Raw genomic sequence first — 16,765 nt, forward strand, 5'->3', positions numbered from 1 at the left:
GACCTGGGGCCGACCCTGTTTCCCTGGGGCCAAGTCAAGAATGTTTACCATGACGTCACATTTTATGTCCTTGGCAAAGCACAAGTTCAAAACAACATGGCGTCCGACAAACTTGCAGGGGATTCCACGGAAAATTCAGCGGAATCTGAATATGCTGATAATCAAGAATACATTGAACGAGTCAAAAATTTTCTGAGGCCTGTTGAGAAAAGATGGGACTACATTCAGAGTGTTCTTCTGTGGGAAAACCCTTCACATTCGTTGTGCTATTTCATTGCGTTGACAGTTCTTGTCGGGTAAGCTGAAGTGTGAAGAAGACATTATCGTTAAATTGCGGGCCGCTCATTTGTTGTCATCTTGTTTCACAGGCTCATGGCAAGTGGCAAATTCCGTCTTGTGCTGCTGGTTGTAGTAATAATTGCGTCATCGCTTCTGATGGAGGACATTAGAAGCAAGGTGTGGCAATTTGTACAAGGTACGTCACATAATTTAGTTATGCTTGCACTTGCTTAGCAGTCCTGTGTTTGTGGATCTTTGTGATGAGATGTTTATTTCCATAACAGTGATCCTAACAAACAATAATCAAGATTTTTTTACTCGACAATATAGGTGGATTTGAAGCAGTCAGCGATGTAGATAGGTAAGCCAGCAAGCAAGCAGAATGCTAAAATAATTCCTAACACAGAATAAATGTAAAAGAAATTTAATTCGTTGGAAGCTGAATATCTACACCATGTCACCATATGTAGGCTTTGAATACTGTACAAAATACTGAATACTAAATACTGTAGTTAAACATTGTTTTGGTATTCCTGAGGGACTACTTAAATGAGCTTACACAACCAAATTCAAATTACCTCTTTGTAATTTATCTGATATGTTTAATTTTTAATGACAAAAACAGACTAAACCAGGGACTTAGCTATTTTGTCGTATTTCCAGCCGACAAACCACTCTGTCATTTAATCGTCTGTGTCAAAGACTGGCACTGATTTGGAGTACCTTTGCTGTTTGGAATGAAAAACTGAATAAGTTGAAAACTGACAACACTTACAAGGTATGATTTCTTGTCTTTTTCTCCATTAATTAAGTTTGATTCTTGAATAAATTTGTTTGTAAATTATGCTCATGGTTAACTGGCTCTGTCCTGGGAATAGCCATGTTGTATGTGCTTGTTTAGGAATCACTGTTTAGCTTTTATGTATAATTTTTGTCTTTTTGATTGGTCTTGTACATGGTACATGCATATGTGGACAGGAACTGATTAAACCAATAATTATAACATTCAGGTCCTTATTTTTTGCAGTACTATGGTGTTTTATTTGGACTGTTATTGGTGGCAGTCTTTGCTTACCAGTACTTGCCTTTGCTGCAGATATTTTATGCTACAGGTATATTATTTTCACTTGTATTACCATTTAAAAGTTTTGAATTCAGCATGCACACAAGTATTATCTTGTTTCCATGGTGCCGTTTTGATTGACAGTATTAACAGTGGGTAGACAAAATAATTTTTCAACAGGAGAGGAGGTAGAGAGAGAGATCAAAAGATAGTACCGGTATATAAAAATACAACCACAGGGGACACAAAAACAACAGAATGGTTTCTTTTGGCTAGTTGGGATGCTTTTGGACAAAAACAGTTTATTTGTGTCATATCCACATTTTATTGTGTCTTTTGTTTGTAAGATGATTAAAGTGAAGGAAAATTTCTTGACTCTCTTTCTGTTTTAGTTTGTGCATTGTACTTTGGGCCTGTTATAAAACACAATGGGATACACAGAACAGTTAACAAAGCCATAGAACCATTCTACAGGCCATTTGTTGTTCAATGGCAACACAGTAGGACTAAGCGACAAAGGGATGTCTTGACAAAAGGTATTAATAATATTTTTTCCTTTATCTTAGAATCTTAATGTTATCACAACTAATGAGCTTAATTTGTGTGGATGTGGTTCAATATCCCTGATTCAATAAGAATATTGTTATTTTTCTTCTATCTTCTTAGGTGTCTGAAGGTTTAACCAGCTTTGTGGGTGGGATGTTCTATAATTTGATTGAACAAAGTATCAAGGACCACTGATCTTCAAATTTATATTTATTTAATAGTTACTATTAAAACTCTTTTTCATTTTTCCTCAAAATTTGGCAGTCTCCAGATTGTATATTTTCTGGAGTTGTCATATTTTTAGACAATTAATTTATTATAAATTGTTTTTCCTATATCAAAGCAACAGAAGAGGGAGCGCCAGCAGACAGTGATGATGAATTTGCAAAGGAGATCCATCCAGTCACTGATGACACACCTGTCAATCAAGACGCCATTCCTTTACAAGAAGAAGAATTCAGTTCATCAGAGCCATCATCTCCTGTGCAGTCTGTAGAAGCCAAACTTCTTCAAGGAATTATTTCATCAGCTATTACTCAGGGCCTGAGCTCAATCGCAACCAGTCAAGATTCCCATGAAACAAAAGGTAATCTAAATACAATACACGTCACCCCACTGAAAACTCAGAGCCATTTGTTAATGGAGTGACCACTAAAGGGCTCATTATATTTGCTCTTGTGATTACTCATTCCAATAATATTTTATTAGATTTAAGTTGTGCATAAACTCTTATGGTTGTTGTTAGAAGGTGGGACCCAGGTACTAGTACCAGGATTCTCATGAGTCAGTACCTAAAGAAGTTCACTTCAAATGTTCTTTTCTGCCCGCCTTCTCTCCTTCTGGAACCTTCCTAATTCAAAACTTAATGAAACCCCTGCCATCTGTTTCATGACATAGGTTTTCAGAAAGTCTCTTCATTTTGTAGACTACAGCAGCTTCAGCTTTATCAGTGTGTTCCATTGTTGTGACCTCGACTTGTTTTTTGTTTTTCTTGTTATCTAGGCATTTCTGGAGGAGAGACTCCTGAAGTTGAAAGCCCAAGTTTTGACAGTTCTGCTGTGTTTCTGGATGATCTACAGTTTTCGTCTTTAAGCCAAGGAGGAGATACTTTGGAATTTGAAGAAGGTGAATTTATGGCGGGGTTAGAATTTCCGGACATTGACAGAGATACTGAATCAGACTCAGAAGCCATTCATCCAATCGGAAAGTCAAGAGTGGACAATAAACCGACACAGCCAAAACAAACAGGGGAAGCTGAGGACCCAAAAACCAAAGGTGACAGGCAGGGGTCTGGGACACCAGAGAGCATCATGACTTCATCAGGAAACACAGATGTGTCAGATTACGAGATGCTTGACCAGTCAGAAGCTGAAGGCATGACTCCAACTGATGAAACAGACACTGTTGATTCTACCAGGTTGGGATCAATGACAAATTATGTGGGAAAGTGGCTGGGTTATTAATGTCGAATGCCATGTTTTGAATAGCCCATTTCTGAGTTGCCACATGGAATGTGTGTGGACTGGTGCAAACACAATGCACTGTAAGAAAACCACTTCTTGCGCTATGTCGCCCTTTTGCATTATTTGCACAAGGGTAACTTGTAAAATATGACACCACTGTAAGCAAGAAAAGTCCTTGTACTTTGTCACTGCTTGAATGTGTGCCCTGCTCCCTTATTATATATTATTCTCACTTCCTTCCAGCAAGTGATCCATACACCTGACAACTCAGAAATTGGCTAATTGAGATTGCTGTCAGTGGTTATTTCTCGATAATTTCAATGCAGTAGTAGCCGTTATTTTCAACATTTTAAAAAAATAATATAATTATGTTGTAGCAATGTTACACTAGCATTTTAGTTCTTATTTAAAATTTTAAGAAATACTGTAATGGTGGATTTCCACTGACGCGTAAATTTTTACGTGCGTGAAAAAAATTAGAGACAATGTATGAACGGCCTGCGTAAACGTGTACGCAAGCCGTTCATACATTGTCTCTAATTTTTTTACGCTTGTAAAAATTTACGCGTCAGTGGAAATCCACCTTATCACAAGGCAAGTGGAAGTGTCACTTTGTTGAAAAGAGTACTCAATTACTTATTTTAGCACTCGTTTCACAAAATTAAAAACATGACATTGACAAGTACTGTACATGCAGCTGTGGAAGATACATGGAGTACTGGCTGCAAGCACAGAAAGATGATAATCCCTTTGCTGAGTGGAGTAAAGCACGTGGAACACTTCCCTTATTATAACAGTCAAAACAGGTCAAGTATTTCAACTTTGAACTAGAAATATTATAGTTCAGCAGAAAATCTGATTACATTTTAACTTTCACTTTCACTCTTCTGTGAAAAACTTCATGTTTAAAACAAGACTTGATTGAAAATTCTCAAACTCATTAGCAATTCATCAAATTAAAACAAAGGAAATCACAGCTGTGATGGTGGTTTAGATGTGATCCTAATAAGCATAATTTTTACAATTTCATTTATCCATTTAGTCTTTATTTTTAGTTTGAATTGAGAATTGAGAAAAAGTGTGTTTCTTCACACTTCCAAACACCTTGAAGTTCGTCAAAAAAAAAAAACTTGGCTGTGTATCATATTTTTAACTCTCTTCTCAGTGTATTGCAATGTGATGAAACACAAGGTGATTCCCTAGTATTGCATTGCCCATCCTTACTGCGTAGAATTTTACGTGTAATTAGCGTGCACACATAAACAAAATGACGGTTTTTTTCTATGCGGCTTGGCTCGCGAGAAAGAGAAATCATCTTTTTCTCGTAAACAAGTTCGGTGACCTATCATTTTTACCGAATGGTAATGAGGTTATGTTATGGGCCGCATTTTCTCACTCGAACACTCACTCACTCACTCACTCGATTCTGATATCAAACCGCAATTAATTTATCATTAAACGAGAAACGTGCTGATGGAAAGGTCTTTTAAACGCATTCAGCACATGTCAATCAGAAACAAATTATTCTTCAACCTCGTTCCAGGGTCTCTCTCTTTCAGGGCAGTAAACTGAATTTCACAAAACAAATCGAAAGAGGATCATTTACACTTATCCTCTGGTGATAAAAGAGAATAGAATTCGCTCAACGAAGCCTCAGAGCATAGGCTATCAATGACCCATTCACGTAAGAAAACATTCAAAGACGCGTTTTAGTAAACACAACATTCATGCACGTTTTTGTTTCGCGTCACATCATCTTTGTGTCACGTCATCCGTTCTTCATCTTTTTGAGTCGTGCAAAAACGCGCATCTTTCTCTCAAATTTTATTCGCTGCTTAAAATAACGCTATACGTGCTGGCAGAAAAGTAAACATATTTAAAAAACAAATTTACTTAATGCTTAAAAGGATCAAAGGTTACACTTAAATATTTTGTGATGAAATAGAATTCGCGCTACGAAGCCTGAGAGCACGAACCATCAATGATGCAATTCCCATGGAAAAATAAAACATTCACAGGGAAATAAAGTGATATTGTGTTACATTATTGAATGCTTATTTGAAGAAAAAAAGCTATCAATGACCCATTCACGCAAGAAAACACTCGAAGGCAAATTAAGTGAGATTGTGACATTACTGATAGCACCCAGACGACGTTCGAATAGTATCCCATGGTGCAATTCTCCGCGCACTTCACGCAATATCGAAGTTATGGCGGATTCCACCGTAAAATAACGCCGCTTTCTCTACGGCACATTTCGTATTTTTATCCAGTCAAAAGCAAGAAAATTGTATTATTTTGTTGTTTGTCATACTTTCATTGATTTGCAATTGTCCTATGACCGTGGTTTGTTAAAAAACGCCCTCAATTTTGATTATTTTGATTAGCTCTCCTTCACAAAGTGTTCACTGACCCGCGACAAGGTCATAAATATTCACGATTCTTCGGATTATAAGCAGGTTTCTACTAAATATGGGTCTCACGCTTGCTTAATGAAGGCCGTATTATTCTACTTGCAAAGAAGTACCCAGAAGTACCCGCATCTTAACGACTTTTTCAGCGATCAAAGATGACTGAAATTTCGATCGAAAAGCAGCGCCGCGTGTTGCGAAGCGTGTGTGATGTCTGTTTCAGGCAACAATCGCTGGGCTCTATCGTGAGCTTTGTCATCATTGCCATTTATATTTACATTCAAAATGACTAATTTCGAAAGTAATTTTAAAACTGTACTCTTCAAATAAGTGAAATGCTTACAACTGGTGAAAAATAACCGTAATAATAAGCTCAAATATGTATTCACAGATTATGTAAACAACGCCGAACGAGCCCGCCGACTGCGAAGCGGACAGACTAGAGATCGATAGAGATGTAAGAAGAAATGTAAGAAAACCGATTCGGATCAGCACAGGACTTCTTTATTAACACTCCAGCAACAAATAGCTCATCTATAGCCGAATTTTTGACTGTCACAGGAACGAGAGCTCTTCGACGTTCGTCCAATTGTTCGATAATACTAACATGTATTTCTCTGTATACTAGCGAAACACAGGTAAATCCCTTCAATGTGACACTGAAATTCTCCTTTGAAACGCAGTGAACGTAGAATCAGTCGTTTTATCTCGAAAGCAGCAGCTTTTGAATCAAAACTAGTCCGGAAACACGCCATGGCGAACGCTTCTTCTCGCTTCGCGAGAGCTGAACAATACTGATTAGGTCACGTACGCAGTGATAATATAAGATGAAACGAAATGCATCATGGGATACTATTCGAACGTCGTCTGGATAGCACCTATGGACTACATATAGTTACGCTTAAACTGTTATAGAAAATTATTATTGCATGTGACGTGATTTAATAAACGTTTCAGCTCACTGGAAAAACACAAATGCGTAGCACGTTTCTGTTTCGCGCTACGTCACCTCGTGTCACGTCATCCGTTTTTCATCTTTTTGAGGCGAGCAGATCTCAAATTTCATCGGCTGTTCAAAAAATAACAACGCTTGTCGCTGCCTAACCTCCCACGCAGTCGTTCTTAGGGGCGATTGTGTTCCACACCGTGTAACGCGATCACCCCTAAGAACGACTGCGTGGGAGGCTAGTCGCTACCCGGTATGTATATTATATATGTGCTGACAGAAAAGTAATTGAACACACAATTTATCGCATCTAAGACAGTAAAAACCATATTCAAAGGTTACAATTTATTGTGGTGGTGAAAAATAGAATTTGCGCCTCGAAGCCGGAGAGCACAAAGCATCAGTGACCCATTGACGCAACTCACATGAAAAAAAAAGCATTTAAAGGCAAATGAAGTGAGACCGTTACATTCTTGAACGCTTATTTGAAAAACAAAGCGAAGGACGCCACTTCATCGAATTACCATGAGGTTGCTCGAAGAGCCTTTGATTTTCTCTTAGTTCGAAAGTAGTGATCAAATTCTTTCTATAGAATGAATACAGATCAATTTCTATGGCAGAATAATACATTATCACCGAAAACGTGTACCGGTACATTGCCAGTACTCGCAAAGGAAATAAAATTATAAGGAATTATAAGGTAAATACAAGGTCTTCCTGCTCCTAAACGAATACGGTGACACCACTTTTTTATTTCAAAATTTAACTTCCCTTTAGGTAAACAACCAACTGGCAAAGTTTGGTTGGAAATCTATGAGCAGTTCTATTTCTAGGGAATAACCTTAATATTAGGTATTACATAAAATTGTTGATTGCGTACAAGTTGACCAGCTTCTCTATACTTTCAAAATCATGGGGGATATATTTGGAAACCTACTAAATTTGTGCATGGTACACAGAAGCCACCATAATTATGAGTAATGTAGCAGTCAACACTTTTTGAATGCCTTCTGAAACAAGAGCAGAATCAAGTTTACAATAATTATTATGAGCTAAGGAATGCTTGGCCTGTTTTGACTGTAGTTAGCATTTATATGAGTTACAGTTTTCTAGCAAGGTTTTCTGGAAACCTTTGCAAGTTATTTATTCATTATTTCCAGCCTTTATTCAACACTTTGTCTGGGACATATTTTAGGTCATTGTTCAATTTAAGGGACGAATCAGATTTCCAGGATTTTTATATGTATCATAATAATATTATTATCATTTGTATAATCATGAAAATGTAAAGCGAGGGTTTATAATGTACCATAAAGTGTGCGGGAGAATGTAATATTATCATCAGGGTGATGACTAATAAAAGCTGGTCTTTTTGTTCTAGTTTTTGTAGTATCACAAGAGGAAACTGACCTTACTCTGATCTGTAGACTTTGGAATGTGGTAGCCACACTACCACACTTCCCTTTGAACAAAATAGCATCCATTATTAACCTCTGAAACCCAGAACAGCATGCAACACATAGACCTGCTATAAACCAATAAAATGCTAACCCATCAAAGACTAACCTTGTTTTGGGGTGTTATGAATCATAACTTACGATGTTATGGTATTTTGTTCAAAACAACCATCTTGTTATGGTGAATGCAGATTAATTTTTCTGTGAAAAGTCAGATTTTTTTTTTTTGGCATGGGTGACAACCATTGTTTTGACCAGTAGTGTAGCAGTCTGTACTGTTTGTGGGGCTAGGGGTATCGTTACTGTTATTTGTTCTATTGTTCTCTTACACTCCTTCTTATAAAAGCGTGAACACTAAAAAATATGTCTGGAATGTTTGTGTTTAGCCAATCACATGCGAGAACTTCAGACCGCAGAAACCACAAACAGTAAATGGGTTTCCATCGGTCACGGAGCAACTTTAGTTCTTATTTTGTTTCAGGATACACGCTCTGTCTTTTTTAAGAATTTAAAGAACTGCTATTCTTTCGTATCGAGGGCCACATCCAGAACATGGTTTCAGGGATTTTTGAAAGAAAAAAAGGACGGTTTCTCTAGCGACGATATACGACATGGTTCAGTGCATGCAGTATGTTGTAGACATGTCTAGACATAAGATGTAAACAAGATAAACCGAATATAAAATACAAAATTGTGGAGTTTTCGTTACTGATTGTAAATCTTTTCGGTAGAACAAGGGATTCGATTTATTTCGGCAAACGATTTCAACCCTTAGGCAATTAGAGGTTCCGTGATCGTAAGACTGCAAACTGCAAAGGCTCCAGACGAAAATTATTCAAAATGTTGGCGTGATTGGTGCAAAGTAAACACCTCAATCGCTCAATCGTTTGATTTTCGCTTTTCCTTCCCGCTATCGTTTCGCTGTTATCGAAGAAACAAACCTTCCTTCTATCAGTGTTTAGGTCTGCTACAATAGTTGGGGTGAGATAAAAACCGGAAAATGCAAGCTTTTCTCAGTACAAATTGTAACGTGCCATCAGGCGAACGGTAACTGCAGATACGAATTCGTTACAATTTTTTAAAATTGGCGGCAACTGGGGCAAATCGTAGCGTCGGGCGCATCGGTTTTTCAACTTTTTCTATAAAAAAAATCACTCAAACCTATTCTTCAGTGGAGCAGTGAATGTTCTCAAAAAGGAAGGAATTACAATTAGTGTGTTTACTTGTAAATTGGAGCGAAACGAGAACCAAATATTGTTCCGTGACCGATGGAAACCCATGTGGTTTCTGCGGTCTGAAGTTCTCGCATGTGATTGGTTAAAAGACAAAGAACATTCCAGACATATTTTAAGTGTTCACGGTTTTATAAGAAGCGGTGTAATGGGTAGCGAGTCATTCATGCAAGACTGTACGAGAGTTGCTAGCTGACCCATTTTGATAGAGAACACTGAACAACAACAGAACATGATAACAGTATAACACCAACTTAACTTATCACACAAATTACTCAAGTTGTAAACTGGAAACTATTTGGTTTATTGTCAGACTGTACAAGCAAGTTATGTCTCCTGCATCTCGCGAAGTCGACGAACAGCACTTCTAACTGTGACGGCAGCTGTTGTGCTAAAATGAAAGGCAACATGTCTATTAATGACATGAAGGGGCAAGCAATACTCATTTCTATCACTATTGTTTTCAGTGGGAATCAAATTTAGCAAGAAAATACAGTGAATTCCCTCAAAGCCACATCACTGCAATGTGGACAGCTCTAACAGACAGACATGGCTGCCTGACTGGCGTCAATGTCTTTACAGGAAGGCGCCCAAAAGTGTGACCCCTTTTCATTTATTCACATTCTTTGGTGCAGATTTAATCCAATCAAAAGCCGTGGATAGCTTGCAGTTGACTTCTGATTGGATTAAATCTGCACGACAGAATGTGAATAAATTAAAAGTGGTCACACTTTTGGGCGCCTTGCTGTAACAAAACCTCTATGTTTCTGAGAGATTTTGCTCGTTGAAGCCAAAAAAGTATTACTAAACATCATCAGCATTATTGAATTTTGTATGGCGATCAACTGACAAAGCCTTAGACGAAACCAGATTTATAAATCGCATAGGTAAATTAGTGTGTAGAAAGTAAAAGTTAGTTTTTTTTTTTTCAAATTAAGAAAATCTCATGACAGTAAAATAAAACTGGTACTTTGTGTTCATTGTATGAATTGAAAGCTCCATCAGCAATAAGAAAATCCATTTACCTGACAACCCAGGCTCCACCAGCAACAGTCTTTCCACATCCCTTGCAGTGCCAAATGCCAACACATTTTCTCTTTAGGGCTTCCTGTAGAAAACATATAAGCTTACTGTACATGTAGTAATGTGCCAATGTCGCACAACAAAAGTTTCTGGAAATGGTACACAATACAATACAATACAATACTTTATTTAAAGTGGGAAACATGCTTAGCTTAGAATAGCTAGTTTACAGATGTTCCACTAAAATAACAGATAAAAGAAAACTAAAATAGAATCTATAAGAATGTAAAAATATATAATCTAAAATCTAAAATGTTTAAATGCACTACCTAAAAATACTATTGTGTCTACTACACAAACTTTGTGAATACTTTGAGCAACTCGTTATGGCAGTTAATTTCTTGTTGTTGCACGTATGCAAGCAACAAACCACAAATTTCAACGATTTACTAAACAAATCCACAAAAAATGTTGGGATAACTGCATAAACCAATTTTAGACATGTCAACAGCTCAATCTTCGAGTATTCTTCCAACATCTCGTGTTGTTCTTTACCACAAGTTAGATAATAGAAATTAGTATTAGACTTACCTTTCCACAGAATACACATGTGTACTTTGAGTGCTGTGTAATTTCCATTTTTTTAACCATTTTTCGAAGTGAGGCACCATAACGTGTGCCATACTTTCCGACAACTCCGACCTTCTTGGTTCTCTTCGCCTGCGGAGAGACGAGGGGCAAAACAAGCCGAACAAGTCAGAAGTGCAAAGTAATAAATGTACAGTCTAATCAATGAATAACACGGCTGCTATGAAAAATCGTTTTTTCGCCTCGATGGTCATGTTTTCTTACAAAAAAGAAAGGATTTCAGCTCACCATTTCTGAAGGTTTCACAGAGTTGTGAGAAGAGGAGAGAGAGGATTATACGGGAACTTCGCTTCACTTTTATACAAACGCCTGCGATCAGCAACAGCGGTTTGACATATAAGTCACTTACGACTTCATGAAATATTGTGGCGCGAGGTACAAATTTTGGCGGGGAAAAACAAAGAAACGAGTTATGTTCAAATTTTTGCCAAAATGAGTAAAAAATCTGAAGAGGAAGGTATATATAAATGAATTGAATAGTTCACCTGTTTACTTTTAATACAGATCTATTTCAACCTAAGAATTTTGCACTATTTGCAGCATCAGATGCAGTGTTAGCTTATCTCACAAAACAAAACAGACCCTACAGCGCAGGTTGGTCAATCTTTTGCTTTAATACTTGCTTCAAGGTAAAGATAAGATACGCTTCAAAAAACAAGATTACGCAAGCTCTTACACAAGCTCTATTCTAAGATAAGATTCTATCTTGTACTTTACGTAGTGCAGTAGTCTTTTCAGTTTTGTTTCCTGTCTGTTTATGTTAGTCTAGCTATGTTAGTGCTTCTAGGCCACGTTCAAACTTGGTAACCAAGCACTAGTGCCTGGGCACTGGCTAGTACAATCAGAGTGGTGCTGTGTGAACGTTTAGACACAGTGTATCCAAGCGCCCAAGTACCCTTTAGTGCCCTAGTACAGGGCATTGACCTTGTTCTCGGGTACTGCCACTGTGTTCCAATTCTGGTGTGGGTACTTGAAAGTGTTGTGTTCACACTAGCATTAGAATGATACTTTGGCACCAAGCTCATAAACCAAGGGTGAACATAGCCTTATGCGCTTTTTTTGCAGTTGACATTTTCTCAAATCTACACAAAGAGTATGGGAAAACGGTGAGCGTTGAATTGTTTCTCTTTGTATCATAATCACAAAGCTCTCTTACATGTCACTTTTTTGCTCCTTATAAGGCATCAGAATGCCATAATTTTGACCACTGCTACCACTGCCAATATTTTGTTTATTTTTTATTGAAGATTTAATAGATTTCTTAATGCCAATTTACACGGTACGATTTTGTCGCATGCGAAAAGCTTACGACACACCTATGACATGACTTAGGACCATTATTTTTATTTACACAACACATCCTGTGTCATAGGCATGTGGTAAGCATGTTGCCACCATGTTGCATGCAACAAAATCGTACCATGTAAATCAGCCTTAAGAATGGTAACAGACCTCTTTAGTTAGGTTTGTTTGCTGTCTCATTTTAGACCATGTGATGCTACACTTGAAAATTATCTCTTTCAAATTCAAACAAATTCATGTGTAAATGAATGAACAACTGCTTTCAGATGGACAAAGGAACAGTTCTCTGGAAAATATCACGTGATCTAAAATGGGCAATTTTCATAGGTAGCTAAAGAGGTCTATTACTCAATCAGTGGACTTTGAAGTCAACTCTTAGTAATATTCCCAGCAACACAATTTATAAACCTTTAATAATTATAATAAATTGTATTTATAATAGTTATATGCTTCTTATTGCCAGGCTGTACAGAGGAGTCTAGAAAAACTTGCAAGTAAAGGCATTATAACTGAGAAGATTAATGGAAAACAAAAAGTCTATGCACCTAAGCAGGTGAGACATCCTGAAATTTAATATAAATTATTATTGGACCTTATTAATTTCAGCAGGATTTAAGTTCTATTTCAGCCTTAGGGTTAGGCCCCTTGTGACATCCCTGGGTGCCCATAATTATTATGGACACCCAGGGTTGTCACTAAGGGCCAGCTGCCGGCTTATTTAACCGGCTGAAATAGAACTTAAATCTGGCTGAAATTTCACATGAAAACAAAGACTTAGGTAAACGTTTAGAGCTGCTAAGGCCAGAAAAGCCAGCTGTGCTTGTTGATGAGCCAGCTTAGTGTTTTCTTAGCTTCATCCCTGGGCACTGAAGGGGCACAGCCGAGTGTCCACATTATGAAGGTGTCCATATTATAGATTTTTCGTTGAGAGGAAGTGTGAGTGTACAAAGAAGTAAATCAAGAATAGCGCTAAGCATTGATTTATTTCTAATCAATAGTTTTGTTTTGCTAAAATAAATTCCAGGATCAGTTTGGAGATTATGATGAAAATGAGATCAAGAAAATTGATGGAAACATCACTATATCCACAGAAAAGTTAAAGAAATTACAGGAAACTTTGAAAAATCAAGAGTCAGGTATTTCTGCAGTGGGTTTGTAATTAACTTGTTATCAGATAGTAAAATAGCAAATTTAAAAGAAAATCAAACAATAACATGAGTTTGTGATGTCACTGTAGCACCAGGAAGTACTAAATAATTACTGATGGAAAGTGAAGTGAAGGTGTATGGGTAGCTAGTGTAGTAAGCATTTCTGTACAAATGAAGAGTTTTCCACATTTTGGCTATGCAAAAATTGGAGCGAAAGGAAAAAAAAATAAAACAGGAGGGGGAGGGGCTTCCTATCCCTTCCTTGTTCCTCAGTTTTCATGCAGCCAAAATGTGGGAATGCTTGCTATGCAGGCTAAGATGAATGTAAAAATAAAATCCATTTCCAAACATAGGAATTACAGTAGCCAGATGGCTTATCATTGTCAACATTATCTCTGATATCTGTAGCAATGAATTATTGTCAGTCTGCCCCAATACTTTTTTATTTAGTACTCATTTATTAATTACTGCTGGGGCAGAGAGATACTTTGAGAATGAAGTCTCTTGCCAAAAAACACAACACTATTATTAATGACTTCAGCCAGTGAATAAAGCTAGACCACTTGTTCTGGAGTCAAACATGCCAGCAACTGTGATTTGGCCTCCAGTCATCTTCCTTTTCTCAGAATATACAACAGATATAATAATTATTTTTAAGTGTTATATTTCTATTTATTACATGTTGTTTGTGACCTTGTTCCTAGAGTTGCGTAGTGTCAACAGTACATTGACAACCAAGGATGCAAAAGCTAGATTGGCAGAACTGACCACACAGGTATTCAGAAGCATGATAATAAGCATGTATTTACTCGATAAGCGCCGCCCCCGCCCCCGTTTTGGGGAAAATCCCCTGTTTTTTTTATTTGCCCCCCCTAAGCATTATGAATTAGGCAAAGTTATAGCCTGGGCCGGGAAGGAAGTATCTTTTCAAGGTCAATTCTGTTGTACATGTACAGCAATATCTTAATTATAATCCATTCACCATTAAACACTTGGTTTACAGTCATGTAACAGTTTCAAGACAACCTTTTTCTTTCTGTATCAAAGAAGCAATAAATACTAGTTCTGACATCAGTGCACTAATATCAAGGTGGAAAAATGGTTTTGCAGCTGCAGTTGAAGGCTTTTTCAGGATTTATTTTGAGTCTTTTTAATCTGTGGCCAACACTTGAAGTAAAAACTAAGAAATGCATCCTCTTCACTTTTAGTGTGACAGATACCAGGAACGAATCAAGAATATCAAGTCTGGTAAGAATGAACATCACAACTGAATAACTTGCTGGGGATAATTTGTAGGTGTCCTAAAGGACAATAGCCCAGAAAAAGGTTAAAAGGTAAATTGTTACTGTGCACAGCCAGGAGAAATATAGGCTTCAGACCTGCCAACTTCTGGTCTATACTGTCTTCCTAAATGACATAACCACACATAGATGTCAAAGTGAAAGGAAACTTCTGTAACAATGTAAAAATAATAAGGGAATTCTGAAAGGAAAAGAGTTTGTGCTGTCAAATGGTTTTTTTTTCTGTACAACTGAGTAATGTTTTGAAGAATTTACAAGGGCATTTAAAAAGCAAAAATAAATTGTATATCTTATTGTTGCAGTTTTATACTTCACTGTAAACATGTATTCATGTGTATTTACCGGTAACTGATCTTTTTTCTTAGCGGCAAATCACGTCACTCCAGCAGAAAAAGATAAGGTGAGATCATGGATGCAACCTTATTTCCATTTTTGGTAAACATTTGTCTGTCAAACTACAGTGGAACCCTGCCTTAGTTATGGCCTGCCTCACAAAAACCAAAGCTCGGTCATTACCTTACTTAAAAAACCTTGTCAATACAGCCAGATTTTTTTAACCTTTGGTGACCAGATTGATGGGGTTCCACTGTAGTTTAAATGGTAATTTTGCTATTTTCATTATATTTAAACCCAATTCTAAATTTACTTTGTTTTTTGATAAAGATCTACAAAGAGCACAAGCAATTTGTACAGACGTGGAGAAAAAGAAAACGAATGGTAGGGTAGTTTCTCTTCTTATAACAAGATCGATAATTTGTAACTAAGCTGTTTTTCTTTAAGCGGGTATGTTAGGGGCAACTTTCTCTCACAGTAACCAAAAGCAATACAGCACAGTTGCAAATTGCCTTCTTCACAGCTTCCATTCAACTACCTAGCATCATAGGCATAAAATGCATGCAGACGACCATGTAGCTGCAGCTCTCAGGCTTACAGTACTACCTTTAATTTTTAATATTCACTTTGTTGTCTGATGTCATTTTTCTTCAACATATAGGCAACTGATATTTTAAATGGCATCCTTGAAGGATATCCCAAACCAAAGAAACAACTCATTGTAAGTTTAAATTTATTTGTGTAAAGTTTTTTTTTCAAAATAATAGTCTCTGCCATTAGCCTGGTTATTTTGTTGAAGATAATTTCAAAAATACATTTACAGCAAAATACTGGGCCCGGTTGTTCAAAGGGTGGTTAATGCTTTCCACTAGATAAATTGTTACCCAGTGGATAGCGTAGTATGTTTTGTCAACACTTATCCACTGGATGACAGCCGTTTATCCAGCAGTGGATAGCGATATCCACCCTTTGAACAACTGACCTGCTTCACAACCATCCCTGAGTGGAAAAACCACTTCATTATAACTGACACAATCTTCCATTTGCTTGCCTTGCAGGAAGACATCGGTATTGAAACAGATGAAGAGTATGGTGCAGTCATACCAGACAGTTAAACTGTTTAGTATTGTACAGTAATTTATTTTATATTTGATATATATGTTATAAGTCTATATGTTACAGTGAAGGAGTTCTGTAAACTCATGTTCAAAGGCCTCTTTATTTTGCTTCAGTCTATTATTCCCATCAATTTGTTTCAGGTCATTTAATGTTGGTGAAAAAGCAGATGCTTTATTCTAGTGATGTAATTGAAACAGTAGCTAGGCAAGCTTTTAGCCAAAAGAATGTCCTCATGCCGTGTGTACTTAAAACAATCAAATTCCAGAAGATAAGCCAAATGCCTGTTTGAGGACGTCAGTGCCCACACAACACGACAAGTCACAGGGACATGTCTTGGTAACAAATCACACAAATTCTTGTTAACAACAGTACAGTGGAACCTCAAATTAACAAACTTCTAAATACAAAGTCTTGGTATAACAGGAACATTCTTCACCCTAGTAATAGTTAAATATTAAATAGGTAAGAACCCCGATACAATGAAACCCTCTTTA

The 16,765-nt window shown here is 37.1% G+C and overlaps 3 protein-coding genes and 1 long non-coding RNA gene across 5 annotated transcripts; 3 read left to right on the forward strand and 1 right to left on the reverse strand.

Moving 5' to 3' along the window:
• Window positions 1-55: 55 nt before the first annotated feature.
• On the forward strand, window positions 56-3,775 carry LOC144660303 (reticulophagy regulator 3-like). Of its 2 annotated transcripts, none has more exons than XM_078520908.1 (8): window positions 56-296; window positions 369-475; window positions 610-640; window positions 943-1,057; window positions 1,307-1,391; window positions 1,735-1,878; window positions 2,232-2,474; window positions 2,891-3,775. In XM_078520908.1, the coding sequence occupies exons 1-8, from the start codon at window positions 97-99 to the stop codon at window positions 3,349-3,351; spliced, it is 1,386 nt and encodes a 461-aa protein (XP_078377034.1). In that variant the 5' UTR covers window positions 56-96; the 3' UTR covers window positions 3,352-3,775. The 2 variants fall into 2 exon arrangements, with proteins under 2 accessions (XP_078377034.1, XP_078377035.1); XM_078520909.1 differs by having other exon boundaries at window positions 2,238-2,474.
• Window positions 3,776-3,931: 156 nt separating this feature from the next.
• Window positions 3,932-8,088, forward strand: LOC144661229 (uncharacterized). Its single transcript, XR_013572239.1, has 2 exons — window positions 3,932-4,712; window positions 7,270-8,088. It is a non-coding gene; the product is annotated as an uncharacterized LOC144661229 (long non-coding RNA).
• A 1,589-nt stretch (window positions 8,089-9,677) lies between these two features.
• Window positions 9,678-11,378, reverse strand: LOC144661228 (large ribosomal subunit protein eL43-like). The gene is made up of 4 exons (XM_078521924.1): window positions 11,297-11,378; window positions 11,012-11,140; window positions 10,423-10,505; window positions 9,678-9,788 (listed from the first exon to the last, which is right to left on the reverse strand). Exons 1-4 carry the CDS (start codon window positions 11,297-11,299, stop codon window positions 9,725-9,727), a joined length of 279 nt encoding a protein of 92 aa, XP_078378050.1. The 5' UTR covers window positions 11,300-11,378; the 3' UTR covers window positions 9,678-9,724.
• LOC144661227 (homologous-pairing protein 2 homolog) lies at window positions 11,275-16,724 on the forward strand. Its single transcript, XM_078521923.1, has 11 exons — window positions 11,275-11,525; window positions 11,609-11,662; window positions 12,134-12,174; window positions 12,834-12,923; window positions 13,395-13,506; window positions 14,223-14,293; window positions 14,727-14,766; window positions 15,185-15,219; window positions 15,483-15,536; window positions 15,814-15,873; window positions 16,211-16,724. The coding sequence occupies exons 1-11, from the start codon at window positions 11,501-11,503 to the stop codon at window positions 16,265-16,267; spliced, it is 639 nt and encodes a 212-aa protein (XP_078378049.1). The 5' UTR covers window positions 11,275-11,500; the 3' UTR covers window positions 16,268-16,724.
• The last annotated feature ends 41 nt before the right edge of the window (window positions 16,725-16,765 follow it).

Source organism: Oculina patagonica, chromosome 7 (assembly GCF_052425735.1).
Source record: "Oculina patagonica isolate OP01 chromosome 7, crgOcupat, whole genome shotgun sequence".
Taxonomy (NCBI): domain Eukaryota; kingdom Metazoa; phylum Cnidaria; class Anthozoa; order Scleractinia; family Oculinidae; genus Oculina; species Oculina patagonica.

Coding starts and splice junctions, on each gene's coding strand:
- LOC144660303 (XM_078520908.1), top strand. CDS start 97: ATGGCGTCCGACAAACTTGCAGGGGATTCCACGGAAAATTCAGCGGAA. Junction 297..368: donor GCGTTGACAGTTCTTGTCGG/GTAAGCTGAAGT, acceptor CTTGTTTCACAG/GCTCATGGCAAGTGGCAAAT. Junction 1,058..1,306: donor AAACTGACAACACTTACAAG/GTATGATTTCTT, acceptor TATTTTTTGCAG/TACTATGGTGTTTTATTTGG.
- LOC144661228 (XM_078521924.1), bottom strand. Junction 10,506..11,011: donor CATGTGTATTCTGTGGAAAG/GTAAGTCTAATA, acceptor TGTTTTCTACAG/GAAGCCCTAAAGAGAAAATG. Junction 9,789..10,422: donor GGTGGAGCCTGGGTTGTCAG/GTAAATGGATTT, acceptor CTTTCATTTTAG/CACAACAGCTGCCGTCACAG.
- LOC144661227 (XM_078521923.1), top strand. CDS start 11,501: ATGAGTAAAAAATCTGAAGAGGAAG. Junction 15,220..15,482: donor CTCCAGCAGAAAAAGATAAG/GTGAGATCATGG, acceptor TTTTTGATAAAG/ATCTACAAAGAGCACAAGCA. Junction 15,537..15,813: donor GGAGAAAAAGAAAACGAATG/GTAGGGTAGTTT, acceptor TTCAACATATAG/GCAACTGATATTTTAAATGG.